The 19,818-nt window shown below is 40.3% G+C and overlaps 1 protein-coding gene across 4 annotated transcripts in view; it reads left to right on the top strand.

The window, feature by feature from the left end:
• The window catches only part of tenm4 (teneurin transmembrane protein 4), a 133,059-nt gene that overhangs the window by 22,171 nt on the left and 91,070 nt on the right, over positions 1-19,818 (top strand). For all 4 annotated transcript variants that reach the window (XM_079354480.1, XM_079354479.1, XM_079354478.1 and 1 more), the window contains exons 2-3: positions 6,611-6,897; positions 7,917-8,189. In XM_079354480.1, the coding sequence (XP_079210606.1) occupies positions 6,675-6,897; positions 7,917-8,189 (496 nt within the window). In that variant the 5' untranslated portion in view covers positions 6,611-6,674. The remainder of the gene's footprint in view (positions 1-6,610; positions 6,898-7,916; positions 8,190-19,818) is intronic.

Below are 19,818 nucleotides of genomic sequence, written 5' to 3'. Positions count from 1 at the left end.
TTTAAAATGTCAAAGATATCACTTTTTCGGGGAAAGTGTGTATGAGATAGTCAGGTGTAAATATGAGTAGCATGCATTAAGGCCATAATGAGTTCAGAAACCTGGAGCCTGGCGTTGCATATTACAACTTCCTCTTTGCTGCACTCTCAGTCCTTTGTGGCCTACAGAATTAAAGGCACCTTACATGGGCATTTGCATTTAGCAGGGAAGTAAAGCCTAAACACAAGTGGTCACCAGAGACGCATTCGAAACAGACTCTGATTCCACGAGTGAACAGGAGAGGGGCTGGATCCAGTCTATACCCAGGCTGCATTTACTGCTATGTGTCTGTATGTTCACGTGACGTTCTTCATGTTTTATTTGTTGGTTCCATGTTGTCTCCTTTTCAGGACATTGTTTGACCATCATTTCTGTTGGGATTGTGCCACCACGGATTTCTGATTTCTTTAAAGAGATGTGCGTTATATAATAGGTCTTTGTATTTTAATATATATGGAAATATAAGAATGTTACACTTTCATCTGTTTGACATTGCTCAACATAATTCTTGCATGTTTGGATCAGGACACTGCAGGATCATTAATGGCATTGAGGTGTGATATTGTTGATGTCTCAGTTTGTAAATATTGGATTTTCTTAGAAACTGTACAGCATTTAATCAGACCATTTCAGTTTACATGGCAATCATCTGTTTTTTTGTTTGTTTTTTCTGTCAAGCTTTTTAAATGATCGAGGCAGCCAAATCTCAGGATTAAATGGAAAACTAATAGTGCTGGAGTAAAAAATAATAGCATTAGCTTTCACCTCATTTGCATCCTCTGTTAAGTGGCCGAGACAAAATTGGTATGTACATTGCAACCAGTAATTTTATAATCAGACTACGGCAAGTGACATAGGCTAAATAAAGCTGTTTGTATCGCACGCATTAGAAATATGAAGGACTTCTTCTAAGCCAACTGGAAGTAGCAACATTACAGTGGCACTTTGGCAGCCTTAACATTGGCTGGATAGTTATGTGTGTGTGTGTGCTTATTTGGATCTTTTCAGAATGAATGAGAGTGAAGTACAATATTCCGGTTGTATGTCAGAAAACATAACTTCCTTCTCAGGAAACTGTGAAAGCTGAAGTATAGAAATCTTCTTTAATGATAGTAAGATAATGTCAGTCCTTTGACTGGTTTAATCTACAGCACCTGAGTTGAACTACACATTTCTAAAAGGCAGTTCTGTCTGTTCAATTAAACAATATAATCATGTTCTTTTTCATCGTTGCCTAATAGCAGAGGAGCTCCAATTAAGCTTCCAGGAGCTTACAATGTTCATTCAAAGATCTGCATTGCGTTTAGCTGCAGGGTGAGTGGAGACTAAGACAGAAGCGGTCCCCAGGAAGTTTTAGTAAAAATGAAGAACAATGTTTGGAACATAGGATCGGTGCGTGTGTAAATCTGTTTTTTAAGACACAGCGATGAGCAGAAATGACACTGTGTTCCCTCCTTTCTATTCAGAGTAGCGTCTACAGTCTCAAAGGCAAATTTCGTAAAACGTTCCATGTGAAACTGACACTAAAAAAAGTTTGTTTTTGCCGTTCTAAATCAAACAGCCACTTAAGATTTAACAAAAGCACATTAATTGTGTTCAGTGGATTAATTGTGTGTTGCATCTTAGTGCCAGTGTCCTCGGGCTACAGCTCAAACATTCGTTACAGCAAGTTTGACAGTAGCAAGTTTACATTCAGATGATTATTGCTTAGCTGGTATTAGGTTGAGTTTGACTGCAGGCCAAACTATAAATCAAACTCAAGTCTTGCCTTTGCAGAATAATGAGCATTAATTGTGGACTAATGAGAGACAGGTCACCATCAGGGCGACCTCCGCACTCAGCAGCCATGCTGGGGAACAGAAGCACTTCAGCCGGGTGCAGAGGCCCTCATTTAAACATGCATACATTTAATATCTGCTTAAGTGAAGCTCTCTGGTTCAGACTTCATTTACTTAAAATCATTATAAGATTAAAAAACATATGTGGACAAGCCTTCATTTGCAGCAGAACTGCAGCGAAACACTAACATCTTTTTTTTTAGAGTTTAGCAGCAACATAATGGATAAGTAGACATTTCAGCCTAACATAGCACTGCTAACATTATGCTGTATTTGGCCAAGGTCAGGGGCGTATATCAATGCAGAAAGTGAATAAATAGACTGCCTCTCCTTGTTATTTACCAGGCTGCTTTAATAGCATTATTCCATTGCCTGCTCTCTCTGTCAGGAGTAAACCTTGAATTGCTTCAAGTGATTAGTAGGGGGGAGTGTGCTGCCGCAGCAGTCCCAGGCTACTTTTGTTTATGTTAAGGCTTTTAGGCATTCTTATTTGCTGGAGGGGCTCGCTTTTGATCCCGGAAGGAGGCGGCCCCTGATATGCCCCACCACCGCCACTGTGCCCCCACCCCAGCCCGTATTATTACTGCAGAATTCAGATCTGCTCGGCAAGCCATTGAGCCCCCCAGCCCATCCACCCGACTCTTTTTTCCCCCCTATTGAAAACACACCTTTCTGTTGACCAGGAGGCTTTTCTATAGAGCTCAGGCATGTGAAAGGTTCCAGAAAAGGAGTAAGTGGTGCCTGTATGGAGCTGTCGTTGCTCTCAATGGACCTTGTAGACAATGTTCCTGATATGTGTCCAAATGTCTTCTCTGTTGCACTACAAGCTGCTTCTCTGTGTATATTTGTCTGCAGTGTTTTGAGCTAACTGTCACTTATCTTTTGACCATGTGATCATTTAAGAATATCAATGAAAAACTTATCACCTAATGTAAACAGTAACATCTGTATATAATAATAACATTGACTGTTCATCACACTCAAGTTGTTCCCCTGTACTCAAATGATTCAGTTAAAAAAAAAGATGCACTGTGTCATCACTAATCAGTTACACATTATGTCTCACTCTACGTGATAGTAATTAGTAATAATAGTAAGTGATTAAGTAATTTCACAGACAACTAATCTGTAATCATGTCATATTGTACCCAAAGGGATTTGCTCCACATTGTGCATGCGTGTTACTTTGTCTTTTTGCTGCGTTGCCTAAGAGTGTTCGATTCATGTAGTCTGGGATTCTGCATGGAAAATCGACGACATGTTAAGAGCAGCAAGCAGTTAATTCTAATGGAAAACAGGGCTGTGTGCACAGTGAAGGCTAGATTTATATGCAGCAGCACTGAATAGCAATTCTCAGCACACTGCTAATTGTTTGATGGATAGTACGTAGCCATTTGCATTTTTATTGTACCCCAGATGCCTCCCACGTATTTAGACCCCACATTTAACCAACTCCTGACACTGAAGCAATGGTCACAACAAACTGCCCAGTGTGTGTTTTAGCAGGCGGATCTGTTACCACCCGTTAAACTCTGAGGGTGCGGTTATTATGGGGTGGCTTGACAGATTTTGGGTGTTTTAAAGGGCTGCACTCTAATAAGGTTCAGCTTCCTCCCACTTTAACACTGAAAGAAAAATCAACTTGAGACGTTTCTGGTAACGTTGAGCTAAGGGTTATTTCAAGAAATGAAAAAATAATTAATTGTTGATGTGCTTTTTGTAGATCCTTTGAGTGCATGTCACTCTTTTGCACTGGGGGCATACACGAACTAAAGTGACAAAAGAAAGAAGTACAATGGTTGGGAAACACTACTTAAGTGTGCATTTCTTTCTCACACTTCCTTATACACAGAATACATAATCACAGTATGAACAATTTGACCTATATCATCAGCTCATATGTTTCACAGTGTTGTGTATTTTCTTCACATCCTCTTCGGTCAAGTCTCAATTGAAATCAATGTGATGTAACTTTCTTGAGCTGCTTAGATGGTCATGAACTTATCTGTGGGGAACTGTTCAGAGCATTTCAATACAAATCGAAAGCATCGACACTGTTGATTACATTTGACACGTTTCCTTCTCCCTCGCCTGCTGCAGCGCTGTCCCTGCAGAAGCACGTCGTTCGTCTGCTCACTGCTGCTTTACATTTGCTTTACACAGATGGACAAACCTGGCGCAACCGTGCCTAGTTGTAGACAATGCAATTGAAAAATGTAGAGTTTGCAGTAGTTTTAAAGGGTAAAACAGACCATCCATCATTTCTTTTGTCTATCCGGGGAGGGTTCGATTGATTTTGGATCATTGCATAGATCTGCAGCTAGCATCTTTTTGGCACTGCTCGAGCTCTGCAGCCTAAAAGGAACTTTGTCTTTGAAATAAAAGCATGTGATTGTTATCTCTGTTATAGAGATTTCAATCTGTGGCCTCCATTTTTCACTGGTCTTTGTTAATAACTTTTCTAACTGAGTCTTTGTGAATATACCCTCATTAACCTTCTCCTTCAGCGCTCCAAGCTGCGTCTTCCAGCAGTCCCTTGTGTCTTACTCTGAGACGATAACACTTAAAAATAGTCCTCTTATCACTTCTTAGTTGTGTTTCTTCGTACGCGTGGAGGCATCACAGCTAAATAAAGCCTGCTGTTTATTATCTTCATGTACTAGTGCATTAAATTAATACATTGCTGGCATTTTCTTTGTTTTGGCTTTTTTTCCCCCCTCAAAGACCTGGACAGACAAACGAGCTTTGCTTTTCGGCACTAAAACAAAATGATAATGCCAGGCGTAACCTATTTATAGAGAACAGTGCTGTTTAGTTCTACTCTGTGCTTTGTGTGAATATTCTGACAGCTGTACTGAAATGTAAAACAAATTTTGGAACCACATTTGTATCCCATGCCATCTCTCTTTGTATATGGCCTGTTGCTTCACTGAAAAAGTCCTCTGGGTTTCCCATGGTCTCAAAGGTGCATCTGATTGCATACCAGCCGATAAATAAAGAGGAGAAAAAGTATTTACAGAAGAGAGATGGCAAAAGCACAGAGCCCAGCTCTTTGGAAATAAAAACAATGCACTTCTCAAAACGTTACACTGCTGCTTGTTCCCCACTCTCACAAATTTGCATAACATCAACGATCTTGAGCAAAAAAAAAAAAAGAAAGTTAGAATAGCAAACCATACAAGCTGTGTCTGAAATCTTGGGGGCAGCTGAAGTGCTCTTGCGGCTGTTGAGTGGAAGCGTTTTCTTCCCCCCCATGTGGCGGAGGTCCTGCTATTGAGGCCCCAAGCCATTAATCACCAGGATCTTTTCAGCTGTCAATACATACAAAAAGAAACCCCCAAACCCAACAATGGTGTCTTCAACAGAAAGTTTTTTTTTTTTTTTTTTTAATTCAGGAGCAAATATAGTTCACTAGAGATTATTGTTTACTGTTGAGTCCGGCACAAAACTCATACAGTATTCATAAAGAGCTTATCTTGTGGAAAAATCCTTGTCTGAGCAACACAGGCATCTTGTCAATATAAACTGTGAGACTTGCCAGGAGTAGTCTTTATCTCTTTTGCAAAAGGCTCTGTTCTTTTATCTTGTGACTTGCATCACATTTTTGCTCCTGGGGAGAAAAAAAAAGAAGCATTTTCAAATGTGGAGGCATGTAGAGCGTAAGTGGCATCCTGCAACATGAATGGCAGGTTTTACACTCACGACATGTTATCGGGATGACATTTTATGGCTGAAGCAGGAAAGTAATACAGCTGCAGAATGTTGCTCACTAATTCTTTCTGTTCGGTAATTGAGCTTCAAAGTACACAGTGACCAAGCCTTTAATCATCTTTATATCCACATTGACAAATGTTAATCCCACTCAATATCTTCCATCATGCTGTCGCTTTGAACGCACTGATTGCAAGGCACCTTGATGTTGCACCAAAAACAGCAAAGTCGTCTTCTAACTTTTAGTCTTTTCTGTCTGAATGATAAAATATAAGAAAACAACAATTATTTTTGACTACATTAGAATTATTCTAACATGTTTCTTTCTTTCTTTCTCTTCAGTACTGTGTCCTTGAAGGCAACAGAATAAAGTGTTGCACATATCCCGATGCTGAAACTGCCTCTCTCTATTGATCTTGGAGTCGGTGTGATATTTGACAGTGGGGGTTTTATGTTTCAGATTTTAATCATCTCTGCTGGTTCAGTGTAGTCCCAGATTTGTTTGCCTCCTCAGATTTCAGCGATGGCGATGATTTGTAACTTATAAACAACACAATTCACGGAAGGACACCTGCCACTGTTACAGAAGCTGGAGGCCCTGCATTTCTATACGACACATAAAACAGAATATTTGTGGGGGACTTGAACCGTAAACTTTATGGGTGCAAGATTTGTTGTGCCATATTTTATTAAATCTAATCGGGCTGGTTTTCCATGCTCTCTCTGTGTGTGCTCAGCCGTGCATACGCTGCTGTTCTCACAAACATGCATTTGAATTGTATTTATTTTCACACTTGTTTGGTAGTGAACGTGTGTGTATGTGAAGGTTTAGCATCAGTTTGTCCTAATTATGAATCATCTTTGTTATGACTGAAACTATTACAAATGAACCATGGGTAATGGGTAAAACCATGGTGCTTGCCACTGATTTATTTTATTACTATTTTTGATTACACTGCTAATAATTCAGGTTTTCAGTCATCAAGTTTCTCTTTTGTGTGTGTGTTTTTTTCTCTCTACAGAAGCACTCAAATTAAACTGGAATATTTACCCACATTTGATGTTGAAAACAGCGTGGAGGCAGCCATGGAAGTGAAGGAACGTAGACCCTACCGCTCACTCACTGCCCGGCAGGACACAGAGCGCCGTTACACCAGCTCCTCAGCAGACAGCGAGGATGGAAAGCCCAACCCCAAATCCTACAGCTCGAGTGAAACACTCAAGGCCTTCGACCATGACTCAAGGATGGCCTACGGGAGCCGTGTCAAGGAAATGGTTCACCACGAAGTGGACGAGTTCAGCCGGCAAGGTTAGCCTTGGCTCTGCTAATATTAGAAATATAATGCTGTTATGTGAATAGAAGAGAGCGTCACTGATATCACTGCAGTGCATCTTAAGTATATTAGCAGAGAACAATGACATGAAGACAATCCTGTTTATTGAGTTAAAGGCACTTTTCTGCCCGGTCTCAATATATGCATCATTGCTTTTTAATGAGAAATCTAATTCACATTCGATGACAGTAGAGGTCACACTGCATTGTTTGACTATTAACAGAGGTGGCTACGGATTGAACTCACCATGCCAGCGTTTAAAACTGCATGAAAGACATGCATACCATTACCTGCTTGTTCCAATTTATTATTAAACATCAAAGTTCAAATCAGGTGTGATAGCACTGTCAAGTTAACCGAGATCAAGCTCAAACATAGCCCAGCAATATATGTTAAACATTTAGACGAGTATGAATGATGACGTACAGGCTTTGTGTTTGTTTGGGCTGGACGCTGAAGAAAAGAAACAAAAACCTCTTTTAATTAGTTTATTATATGTTAGGCAATCACAGACTCCGGTGAGTTCTCTCTTCAGAGACAGCTTAAGACCTCGTGATTTACAGTAAGGTGGTTAATCCAGTCACTTTTATAGAAGGCATAAGTGTGAGAAAAGGAGACAAACATCTCGATTTTGGAATGCATTTTAAAATATTAAAGTTTTGAATATGACATTTTTAATCTGCTACTATTTAAAAATCAAAGAAAACTGCTGCAAAAACAGCAATTAGACATGACAGCCCCATTGAGGGGTTTGACATTTTCCCACTACAAGACGCAGACATGAAAAGCAGCACATTTGAGTTCTGGTTTAAACTACTACAGTACCTATACCTGAACCTTCATGTGACTCACAAACTGAGGTTGTGAAGCATGGCTTTAAATGATTCCTGATCCTCTTCAGGTCAGGGTATTGCTGTCGTCTTCACAGAAATGAATACAGCTTATTATTTTAAATGTCACTGTTATTAACTTGTGTTTTACTCTTTTGCTGTAGGGGCAGACTTCTCACTCCGAAACCTCGGCTTCGGTGAGGCTTTGCCGTCCCACGTGGCCACGTACAGGACAGAAATGGGGATGCCACACCGTGACTACTCGGTCAGTGTGGGCTCGGATGCAGACACGGAGACAGACGGCATCATGTCTCCAGAGCACGCGGTCAGATTGTGGGGCCGCAGCAACACCAAGTCAGGCCGCAGCTCGTGCCTCTCCAGCAGAGCAAACTCCAATCTAACCCTCACTGACACCGAGCATGAGAACACAGAAAACGGTAGGACACATTCCTCCAGTAGTGACTCAGCAAGCTGATTTGGGGTTAGTCTGATCCATGTGGATCTGATTGGGATGTTGAAGTGGAGTAAACGTGTGTGCTTTTGTTTAGCATGTCACTTAAACAGAATGACCCATTCTGTTCGACTGTTCTGCATGGCACAGTCTAAGACTTTGATCATTGTGTTGGATTGGCTTTGGCTAGTTTTTTTTTTTTACAATAAAATTCAAACAGTCATTCATCACATTATCACGTTTATACATCTCTTTTAGCATGTGTTCAGAATCTGGCTTAAGATCAACACATTTAAGATATGTCCTCGTGAAAAAGGCAACTGCTTGTTTTTTTCAGCCTCTTCACAAGTGCGCTTTGTTTGTTTTCCTCGAACTCTTTCTTTCTTTATCAGTTTGTGATTCATTGTGGATGTGTGGATTTTTTTTGGGGGGGAGGCTGGCAGGGTTTGTGTGAAATCAGTGCCAGGAGTGGGATGCTATATAAATTGTATTAATCTTCCTGTGGCATGGCGTTACGCCCGAGGACCAGATGAGCCTGTACGCTCGTTGAGAAGGTCACTCGAGCACAGGGAATATGTATCTGTGAGCCATGTCAAGTGCTGGAAAATGCCAGATGATAATGGCAGTTCTGCTGAAGATGCGTTTTAATTCAAATTGTAGATTAGTGAGCTATAAATGTTTGAAAAAAGGTTGGGAAAAGAAATACTGTTGGGACCCACAGATCTGTTGCTTGTTGGTTAGTCAGTGTATAACTTAGTAATAGCTTTGATATTGACAACATAGAAAAAACAAGCTCTTTGAGTTATTTTTATGCAGTGTGGAGGCAGACTCTGACAGGCAGGTTTCCTTTATCCATTTAGCTCTTGTGTGTCCGTAGTGCCCACTCCTTTCTGCATTTATTTACCTGCGTTTCTGCCTCAATGGATTCATCTCACTTTTTTTTTTACTTCTATATTCTATGCTGTAAATTTTTCCCACTATGTAAATTTGAACATATCCAAAAACAGGCATATTAACTGGCAGATTGATGATACTGGTCCCAGGATATTTAGCAGATAGAGGAACTCGGCAAAATTCTAATTGCCCCTGCACAGCCTTTCCCGAGAACCTTGTGAATAGTTTTGCATTTCAGAGTGTGTCATATTATGTATTAGCTTCTTATTATAACTGACAGAAATGACTCTTGGAAGTGGAATCCATTTGCCCGAATGACTCAGGGAGAGAACGTGGCATCCCTCTGCTTGATCATCTGAGATGCCAGGGGACTTGAATTTGGCTGTATTGTACATAATTAAAGAGAATCTCCTCAGATGGCTGTTAAAGAGCTGGTATGCAGGGATTTATTCAGTGCACCCGTTGCTGCATCATTATGCTACATCTGTGAAACCCAACCAAGATTCTGAGTAGCTTTTTATTCAACTCAGCCAAGCAGAAAGAGCACTTGTATTCAGCATTTAATTCAGTAATGCCTGATAACATGCAATTTATATATGGCAAGTTAATTAAAATCCATCGAGCAGGCCTGCTTGTGTGTGCTTTAATCTCTTTAAATCAACAAACCATTTACTCTGCTTTAATGTATTCAAGCTGCTGGGCAGTTCTCCCCCTCTTCACATGTGACTTGCTTGACCCTGGATTTAATGCATGCAAATAAGCAAGCATGATTTGGAACAATTTTCTTGATGCTGAAGTGATTCTGCTGCATCCAATAAATGCTAAGAGGAGAAGCCCTTCATGGTAACGGCAGGATTTATTCCAGCTGTGATATGATGGTACAATGTGCTGCTACTGTCATTGTTGCTCTAACCCACTGAATTATGGGTAGAGAAGTCACATCAAAAACACAAGTAATTATGTAAACTAATTGTGTCCCTACAGACTCATAAACTATTCAGACTCTCAATCACTCTGGAGAATTGGATAAGATGTTTTTTTATCAAACCAGTTATAAGGGGTATGCATGTGTGTGGTTTGTCAACATGTACACTGATCCCTCGTGCATGTTTTCGAGTTGGTGAGTGTTTAAAACGCACTCATGCAGAGTGTACAGGTATTTTTGTGTCTTCTACCCAGCATGCCTCTGGTCCCTAGGGAGCCCCTTGAGGACACCTCCAGCAGCCAGCCACTGCTGAGTCATTGCACATCCTGCAGAGGCCGAACAGTGAGGAGCCCAGTCCAACCTGCTGGGTTTGGGAAAGGGCTGCTTTTTATGGGCTTTAGCCCTTCACAGCTGATCTATATCTGTGCTCTAATCCCAGCTGCCCCCACTGTTAGGTTTCTGTAACCACAAGAAGCCAGAGGTGGAGATAGCCACAACAGCCTGCATAGGGACTGATGTTATTGACATGGATCACAACCTGCAGAGACAGATCATTTAAATAGAGAGTGATTGTTTGACTGATACTTTAATCAGACAAATGATCACAGGTTCAGTTGTATACTGTTTGGGTTGTTATGAGCGGGCAATGTTATTTCTTAATCTAATCTACATGGTTCTATTTAAGAGTTTTAAAACATGTTTTTTTTTTCAGTAGAAGAAATTACTGCAGTATGTGTCACAACTGTATGATATTTATTTATTAAGGAGAAAGATGATTTTTTTGTATTTGTGCTCATTATAATCCTGGTAGCTGTTTGCATTGCTTTAGGGCAAAGCCTGGAGGAACTGCAGCAGAAATCTTTTCTGCGGATGTCCTTCCCAACCCCCTTAACTGCATCTTAATGTTCAGCCCGAAAGAAGCAGCTCAAAGAGGAACTCCAAACACTTCAGACGATTACAAATTTAACATATATTTTATCTCTATTCATTTTTTATAAAATCCTTGAATGGCCGTCTGGTTCGAGCACCATGAGAACACAAATTATCCACAGCACTGACTTTAGGAGAGTTATACTTTTATGCTGCGAGCAATACAACTAATAATAAGCAGTTCTAGTCAAAAGAGGTTGTCATTGTTAGCAGTCAGGGCTGTGGTCGTGTTTATTTATTCATCTTTGGCTGTAGCAGAAGTGACTTGACTGGTCACAAAGTGATTTTAAAAATAAAAAAAATGTGTCACACAAATTGAACATGTTTTGAGAAATTTGCAGCTGGGATGATGGGCTCCTCGTTTGTGGTCTTCACAGCTGAAGTATTCATGTGAACAGAGCCAGCAGGGTCTCTTATATTGAGCCATGGATCCAGATCTATCTGTTTTTAAAAAACCAAGTATCCAGAGGAGTGATGCAGGGTTTAGTGTGATTAGTCCTCGCCTTTACTGACAGTTGCATCTTTAGCTTGGGTGCTTGGGACGCACCAAGGAGGGTTTTTGTGTGTGTTAAGGAGAATTCAATGACAATTTCCCGTTTTATTTGTTGAGGGACAATTTGATTTAGTTTATTCTCCTGAACTGAGAGGTTTGTAGAAAATGCAATAGAAATTCTATCAAGAAAACAGCCTGCTGTGGAATACAGGAGAACTTTCAAATATTCTGTTTGTCCAAACCTTATCTTGTGTTTCACAAAGCCGTGTCTTTATCAGACAGAGCGAGTGAAAGAACAGCGCACGTTTGAGGCTCCCTCACTGACTAATAGTTCCAAGTTACAAGACAAAGGGACCTTGAAGATGAATGGTCAGAGGGTTTCTCAATTCTCTTCCGTTTTTTGTTCTGCATGATTAAATACAGTACGAGTCATCAATCAGTGTTTTTACCTTCAAAGCTTGTATTGGCTAATGTGCTGATGTGATCACGCTTTTAGCCTGCGTACCAGCTCTATTTTTGTTTATTGATGTTGAGTTGTTGGATGAAAAGTGGTCAGATGCTTTCAAGTAGATTTACCTTGTGCGGGCTGTTTTTCTGCCTTTTCGCACACACTTGTTTACAGCTGTTTAGATAAGATTGTTTTCTGCCTCCACCGCTGCTGATAACCTGATGCTCTCTTCTTTAGATAGAAAGTGTCTTTGTACTGTCGACATTGTTGGAGAATTATGGAGCTTTGCACAAAATCACACAAATCATCGTTAGGAGTCCATAGGTGGGAATTATTTGTATCAAAACTTCAACAAATACATTGCACTACTTTTATCTACTTATACTCTCAAAGTAGAACAACAACAGTAAGAGGTGTGTAGTTATATGAATAATTGCTGTTTCCTTTACTTTCTAAAATATACAAACAAATATTCTTGCAGTAAGTTAAACGTTGACTGACAGGGATCTATTCCCTCACGAGCTGTTTCAGATACTTGTTGGAGACTGAGGGAACTTTGAATTGTTGAAAGATTGAGGTTAAGAGCTGCGGGGTGGTGCTCAGTCTCAGAAACTTTGAATATAGCGCGACTGTGTGTGAGGGACAGGTGTTCCTCGTAGAAACGCGTCAGAGCCCAAAAGGCTGACAGCCTTTGAAAAGCAAATCTCTGGTAGATTTTGAACGTGAACAGGGAGCACAGCAGCCCGTCCGCTCACTGCTCTGATGAAAGGACGTTTGTTCACTTCTTTTCACCCTTCCCTGCTCAGGCCACATTTCCTTTGCATAGAAAAACACCAGCTGAGCTGGATAGTGACAGTTCATTGTACTTATTAAAGGAATTTAATTCTATTAAAGGTCAGGTTTTTTTCCCCTCAAATGCAGCAATGCTGTTTTTTTTTTGTTTTTTTTCATTTCAAATGGACCCAGACAAAGTGAAGAAGCCACAGACACCATTGTCTAAATGAACGTGGTTCAGTACGAGCAGTTTCAGTAAAGCAGTTAAAAGTTTTTAAGTTGGGAATTCTTTGATCATCTCTGGATAAAGTTTTTACCTCAGTACAAACAGCATTTTAACACTTTGAAGCCTCCCTAATTTGCACCTGAGCCTGTGCCAAGCTGAAACGTATCAGCGCTGATGGCCACGCCCTCCTGTGGTGAATAAGCTAATATCTGTGATGCAAACCCTCCACACTTTTAAATTTGTTTCATCCGTGAAATGGTCCCCCGGAGTTCTGCCACACTGTTGGGAGCCTGTGGGGTGATGTGAAGTCAGACTACCAATTAGATGAGACACATTGAGGAATGCAGGGATGGACTCATTAAGACATGTTTTACAGCAGTGTGGTGGATAAGACATGTTTTTTTTTTGTTTTTTTGTTTTTTTTTTCTAAACCATGGTACCAAGGAGTGGCACTAGCATAGTTATGCATTCCCAAAGAATATGCATGAAACAGCATATGTGCAGACTAAATTAGGAAATGCATCATTTTACCCCAAACGACAAAATCACAAAATATTCTGTTTCAAAGACCACAGAAAGAAGTTCTACAGTTTGATCATTAAATCACATCAGTTTCCCTGTCGAGACACATTTTGATGCTTCTGTTTTTTTTATTTATTTTTTTGATGCATCATTGCCTTGTGGCATCTGTGATAGAGACATAGTCTGCGCTCATTTTCTGCTTGTGGACGGTTCTTTCTGTAACACTGGGATCTGTAATTTCACTTTATCCACATTGAGCACAACACGGAAGCTTGTTGTTAAATCGTGGCAGGCGTCGTAGCAGCACAATATCAGGCGAAACGATGCTTCAAAGAAATCACTGGTGGTTTCCCAGCTAACAGCCCTGGTTATTTCTACCCCCAGTATTTCTTGTGAAGTTATTTATTTGTTTACTTTTTTTTGGCAGAGTCCGTGCTCAGATCATGGATTAGTAGAGATATTCTCTGGCTCATTTGCGGGCTAATTTGCTGGGTTTTAGAGGCCCATGTGGACAGTTTTGGTCTGTTATCTGTGGACTTGCATACCCGCTCCCTGCCAGAGTCTTTGACTCTCTAAACCAACAGCACATCAGGGCCCATCTTACCACCAAAGCTCAGGGGCCTCACAATAGCTGGAAGCTGGACATGGAGCCGGATGAGCCCTGCTCCGCAGAGGATCATTCGTACCCAGCCTCACAGCTTCTGTGCCTCTCTTAGAAAACCCATTTAACATGCAGTCAATGCAGTCGATGCTATCTTGGTGTTAGTTTCAGCAAACACTCTCCCCTCTTCCAAAGCAAGTCCAGCTCTGATGTAATGGTCTGGATTTCAAAGCATCAAAACTGAGCTTGTTAAATAACTCATGCATCATCCAGATTTGACCAGCCCACATGAGTTATTCTCCACATATATTTAAAAAGGTTTATACTAACAGATCTTCTAAAGCTATGTAATAAAATATGATTATAAAAACATATACACACAAAGTAATAAAAAATAGGTTGTTCATGAAAATATGCCATTGTACTTTCTTCAAGAAAAGGAAGCACTTCTGTCAGGTCAAAGCCTGGGATTGGTCCGCAGATGTAAATAGATGGCAAATATATATTTGAATTTTTCGTCGCACCCCCTCCCAATGCATTTGAATTGTGTTCTTGCCAGCCATGCACAGCAGCAACGTGGATTAAATTAAACCAAAATGTCCCACCTTCGACTGTCAGGTTGAACAAACCATTTCGACCACGCTTGCTGCCACTGCAGGACGGTCGTGTCCTGCTCCACTTAAAAGCAGCCAAACTCTGCAGCAAGTCCAGTTGGTAAAAGTCTGTGATCTAATGTTGAAATCTGGACAGATAATAAGCAGTTGGCTAACTAAACACGGTGGCAATAGGATGCGTTTACGGTAGGGCAAAGGTAAGTACACGCCTATCTTATTTGATCTCATCGTCACATCTTAATTACCTGATCCTCACCTATTTCTGAAGATTTCAAATCTCATATGCCTGTCGCCTACGTTAATTCCAGATAGCTCCGAACGACCCGTTATCTCTTGTGAAATCATTTAGTGGATGTTGTTGAGGCCATGAAAGCAGAGATCATTACGTGCTGTTGCCATAGTTTGAGAGAGAAATAATTGAACCTCCGTGCTGAGATTTTTCTCTCGTTAGCGCTCACCTCTGATATATATAAGTGTCTGATACTAAATCCAGGTATGCTTCATTTTACAAGTGATTCACAAGTTTAAAACATGCTCGAGTCGGAGATTCAAACTTTATTCTGCTAATCTGTCAAAAAAAAAGTAGTGGTAAATCATCATTGAATTTCCCTCGGGATCAATAAAGTATCTATCTATCTATCTATCTATTGTTAATGCACTTTAGATATATAAAGGCTTTTTGTGTACACATTATTCACACGCCTAATCCATGACCCCAAAACGTGACTAACATCAAAGCACCTCTGAATATGAAAAGACAACACAAATAAAAGGCACATCTGACAGACAGATATCAGAGACAGTAACTTCATGACATTCAGACTTCTGATTTGTGTTTTATCTTGATGGCAGCAGCTTTGAACCACCTTAAACGAAAGATGCTGCGTGATAACTCAGACGATCATCAGAGTGTAACTGTATGATTGTTTATTTGCATCATCCTCATTTTTTGTTCTCAGGGTTTGTCAGAAGTGCATAATTTAAAGTCAGATAATCATGCCTTCATAAAAAGCCATCAGTGCACTGCACACAAAGACGCTGCAAGTCTAAAAGCTTTTTGAGCTGGACAGCTTAGGTCCTTTTTGGATTAGTTCTCCGAGGGAGGTTATTCGGGACAATACAATTTCCCTGCCTGTGCGTGTTGAAGGATACAGCTCAGGACAAAGGCTTTAGGTTTTTTTCCCAAGTAGTGCTGTCAGACTGAAAACACTCCATGCTTATACTCTGTTTATTACCAGATCTGGGCAAACACACATTTTGAGCTGTTTCAAGTGACTCATGACTAGCTGAGCACTACAGTGGGTTACAGAAGGTGGGATGTGTAACACCTTTTTTTTTTTTTTTTTTTTTTTTTATATTCGAATCTCATGAAGCGCCTGATTGAAGTGAAGTCAATGACAGCCAACAACATTTCCATATTGAGTTAAGGAATTGATGACCACCTGAGGCTGTGGTTTTTAAAATGTCGAGTTAATTCAGGGAGAGGGAAAATAAAATAACTTCTGTCAAGTCAGCTGCTTCATAAAGAGTTGATTTCAAAGAGACCTTGGTTTTGGAGCACTCTAGAATATCACTGAAGGCTGACGCTCCCATTCTATACAGCTTAAATAGAAAACAAAGAAGTGAGGAAAAAACCTGTTTGTATCTTTGAGGGATATTTGGGATGTTTTGTTTCCAGGTTTGATAAACCTGATTCCCCCAAAGACTTGAATAAATGTTGACTTGGTGAAAGTTTTAAACAGTTATATCTGTAGATTTCAATGAGCAAGAAGCTCCGGTGTACAGCTTGTTAGTGTACATCACTAATTGGATGCTTGGTGCTTTCGATCCTGGGTCGGACTTTAATTGTTGTGGTGTTTTAATTGTATTCATTTGCCATCCTTGTAATAGATTGCATCGTCTTCTTCAAGTCAATATTACTGGAAAAGGCAGCGAAGATGCAGAATCAAAGAAAGTGGAAGGGAAGGGACTATAAGCCGAGGGCAATCTTAGAGTCTGTGAAGATACATTTTCAGTTTAAATTTATCACAACTGCACCACAATAAAAAGTGATTTGATTAAGGGTCACAAAATGCTGCAAGGCCAGAAATTTCTATTAATTCGTTCAACCTATACGGGGCTGCCCAGTGAGAGTTGTTGACTCCCTGTGTACACTATAAAGAAAAGATATTGCATGTAGCGTTAGTGAGTGCTAAAGGGACAAGAAAACCAGGTATTAAAACATTAAAAGTGTAATTAAAATGAATTCTAAGAAAGGCTCAAGTAGGATAAACATGAGCTTGATATTTTCCACCTCTGCCTTGCTTTCAGTATTCACATCCAACCACAGCACTCCAATATGAATCGGCGTCTAACAACAAGCATGCAACACTTTTTGATAATAAGGAAAATGCATTAAGAATAGATGAGATTTTAATATAAATCATTTGACATTGCATTAGAGATGAGGGTAGCTGGAGTACAATAAACAAAGGATCTAAAAATGTGTCACGCGCGTGCAGCTGCAACGGATCAATTACAGATTGATCGGCCTCAATCTTGATGCTGCACATGGACTCGGGATGTGCAGACAGATAAACAACATATATTATAAATTAACCACAATTTCCACTCAGGGGAATGTTTAAAACATGAATTTAAAAGCCTTTAAACATTTTGCGTTTTTTGAAAAAAAGACATTCAGCATAATCCTCTTCCCTCCTATTATTGTTGTTAACATGTTTTTTTAATGTCGAGCAACAGCAAAATATGTTGAAATTGCATGTTCTGATTTTAGACTTGTGTGAGGTTTAAAGGATAATTCCTGTTTTCATGTTGTTTCTCATCTCCATGTACCCCAGGGGACTTCATTTTTATTCATGGCTTCAGTGGAAATTTGGAATTGAAATTGGCTTACCTCGCTCTTACCAAAGTCTTGATAATTAGACTCTGGAAAATGTTTTTTTTTAAGTTCTCTCTTCTTCTTTTTTTTTTTGATACATTGATTCATTTTACCACTGTGCTGGATGCATGTTTGGAATTTACCTGGTGAAACAGAATGTGATGCATATATAAACGGTTTGCAAATGTTGATAACTGATCAGGATGCTTGTTCTGTCCATGTGATGCAGCCATCCTTTTATTCTTTATTGTAAAAAAAAACCCTTCTTTTTTCTTCACTGTTTCTGCCCTCACTGGCTGTAGTTTTACCACAGTATAAATTATATAAGCACTTGGAAAACACAAGCCTCTCGACACAACGTGTTTAAGATGGCCCTTTGAACTGTCATGCACTCCGTAGGAGTCGGGAGGCACACACGAATCAATTCTTTAACACTGACAAAGTGTCTGAAGTGAAAAACAGTGGGCTTTTATGTAAGATAACAGGAGAGCATGATGAGAGGGAGAGACATGTTTTGAGCGAAGGTGTGCTCCTTTAGCATAGAAGCATATAAGTCGGATGTTTATTCTGAGCAAAGCAACGCTGCACAAATCAAGCAGAGGTGTCTCAGACAACGCCATCTCTGCGTGATCATGCTTTAATTCAAGAAGCAAGTTGGAAAGATGTGAAGGTTTGTAAGGTTTTTAAGCTCTTTGCTGTCTTTCATCAGGAATGGAGCTGTTTCTTAAGGGTATGCTTTGGAATTGTATTCGACTGGGCCTAGAGTGCGCTGAGGAATGACAGGGTGGGGATGGTGCCATCTTTGTTCAGCAAGGCCCCAGGCAAGCCACATGTAGCCCTAATGAGTCGCTTACAATTTCAGGCTCCGCTTGCTCTCAAACACCAAAAGTAAACTTTTGTCTTTTTTCCCCCTCACCATTCGGGGACCTTAAGAGGATTGTTGGGTCATTATTTATTCATGTCATTGTGTTTATTCACCAGCTCTGTGTGCGATGGGAGAGGGAATAGAGCAGCTAGTGCAGACGGAGTAAAAGCTGATAATTATCCACTATTAGCATTGTTTTTTCAGCCATGGTTTAAGTCGGCTCAGTTGATGATTTGGCAGTGATAAAGGCCCAGAAACATCCATATAAAGCAGATTACTGTCTTTGAAGTCGAGAATCCTCTGCAGAGGACTTACTGATTTGGTTTGGATTCATTTCTGAGTCTGTGTTTATGCCACATTCTGTGCTGTTTGAGAAAGTACAAACAGTGGTGTTGACCAGGAGATCCTTTACAACAGCTATCACATGCCTGCAGGAGTTTGTTACCAGCGAGAGGTGAGGAGATTGGAACCTTTACTTTTCATCCTAGAACAAAGAAAGCCCCGTGGATGCCGGTTTTGGAGTTGCACGGAGGGATTTGGCGATGTCAGGGCTCATCAGAGCGCACATTCATTCAAAAATGATGAGCTTGGGTCTTGAGACTAAGTAGTCATGAACATGGATAAATTAGAGATCACTCAGTCTTTTTTTTATAGAGCATCGGTCTTGACATGGTTCAGGTTGCCTGCACATTCTGTAATCCGTTCATTATAAGTGTCAGAAGAACATTTCGTCTGGGTAACACTCCCAGAATAGATATATGTTCAATATCTGTTCCGTAATCTTGGATTGCACATCTCTGAGTCATTTTTATGTTTGTCAAAGAGAAGTTGAAACAGATGGTGTCTTCCGGCTGGATTGCGGGGCATACCGTCTCTCATAGAGAGAGAGAGAGAGAGAGAGAGAGAGAGAGAGAGAGAGGACTGGATTGGATGGATGAGAGAGACAGAAGCCAGAAGGGGATGTGGGTGGATGATGCAGGGATGGAATTGGTCTTATAATCACCCAGAGAAGGGACAACATCTCCAGTCTCAGCCTCTGTGGCCTTATTTTCATCTTCTCCGTTTTATCGTCAAAAGCCGCTGACCTCAGCACTCTGCTGTGTGCTCAAACGCATGTCCTCCATGTGCAGGCTGGAAATGGGTAATGCCTTACATTTAGAGGAACCAGTGAGCACATCACTTCATTTGTATAATTTGATATACCAATAAAGTGAGGGGTACATTTTTATATATTGAGCACCGATATCCTGTTAAATGTTTATGAAAATTTGGAAATTGCAAATTTGGTGTAAATACCCAAATACTGTTTTTTTTGTTCTCCAAACAGTTGTGAAGGCACTACATTACCTGTAATAGGACAGACATGTTTTTGCTTGTTTTTCTCGATTTACTCTTTAGATCCATTTATAATTTGGCATTCAGCATGTCTTTAGGAGCATACA

The sequence above is a fragment of the Symphodus melops genome (assembly GCF_947650265.1).
Source record: "Symphodus melops genome assembly, chromosome: 10".
Taxonomy (NCBI): Eukaryota; Metazoa; Chordata; class Actinopteri; order Labriformes; family Labridae; genus Symphodus; species Symphodus melops.
The sequence above is the reverse complement of the archived record's forward strand: the minus strand, read 5'-3'. Positions and strand labels throughout refer to the sequence as shown.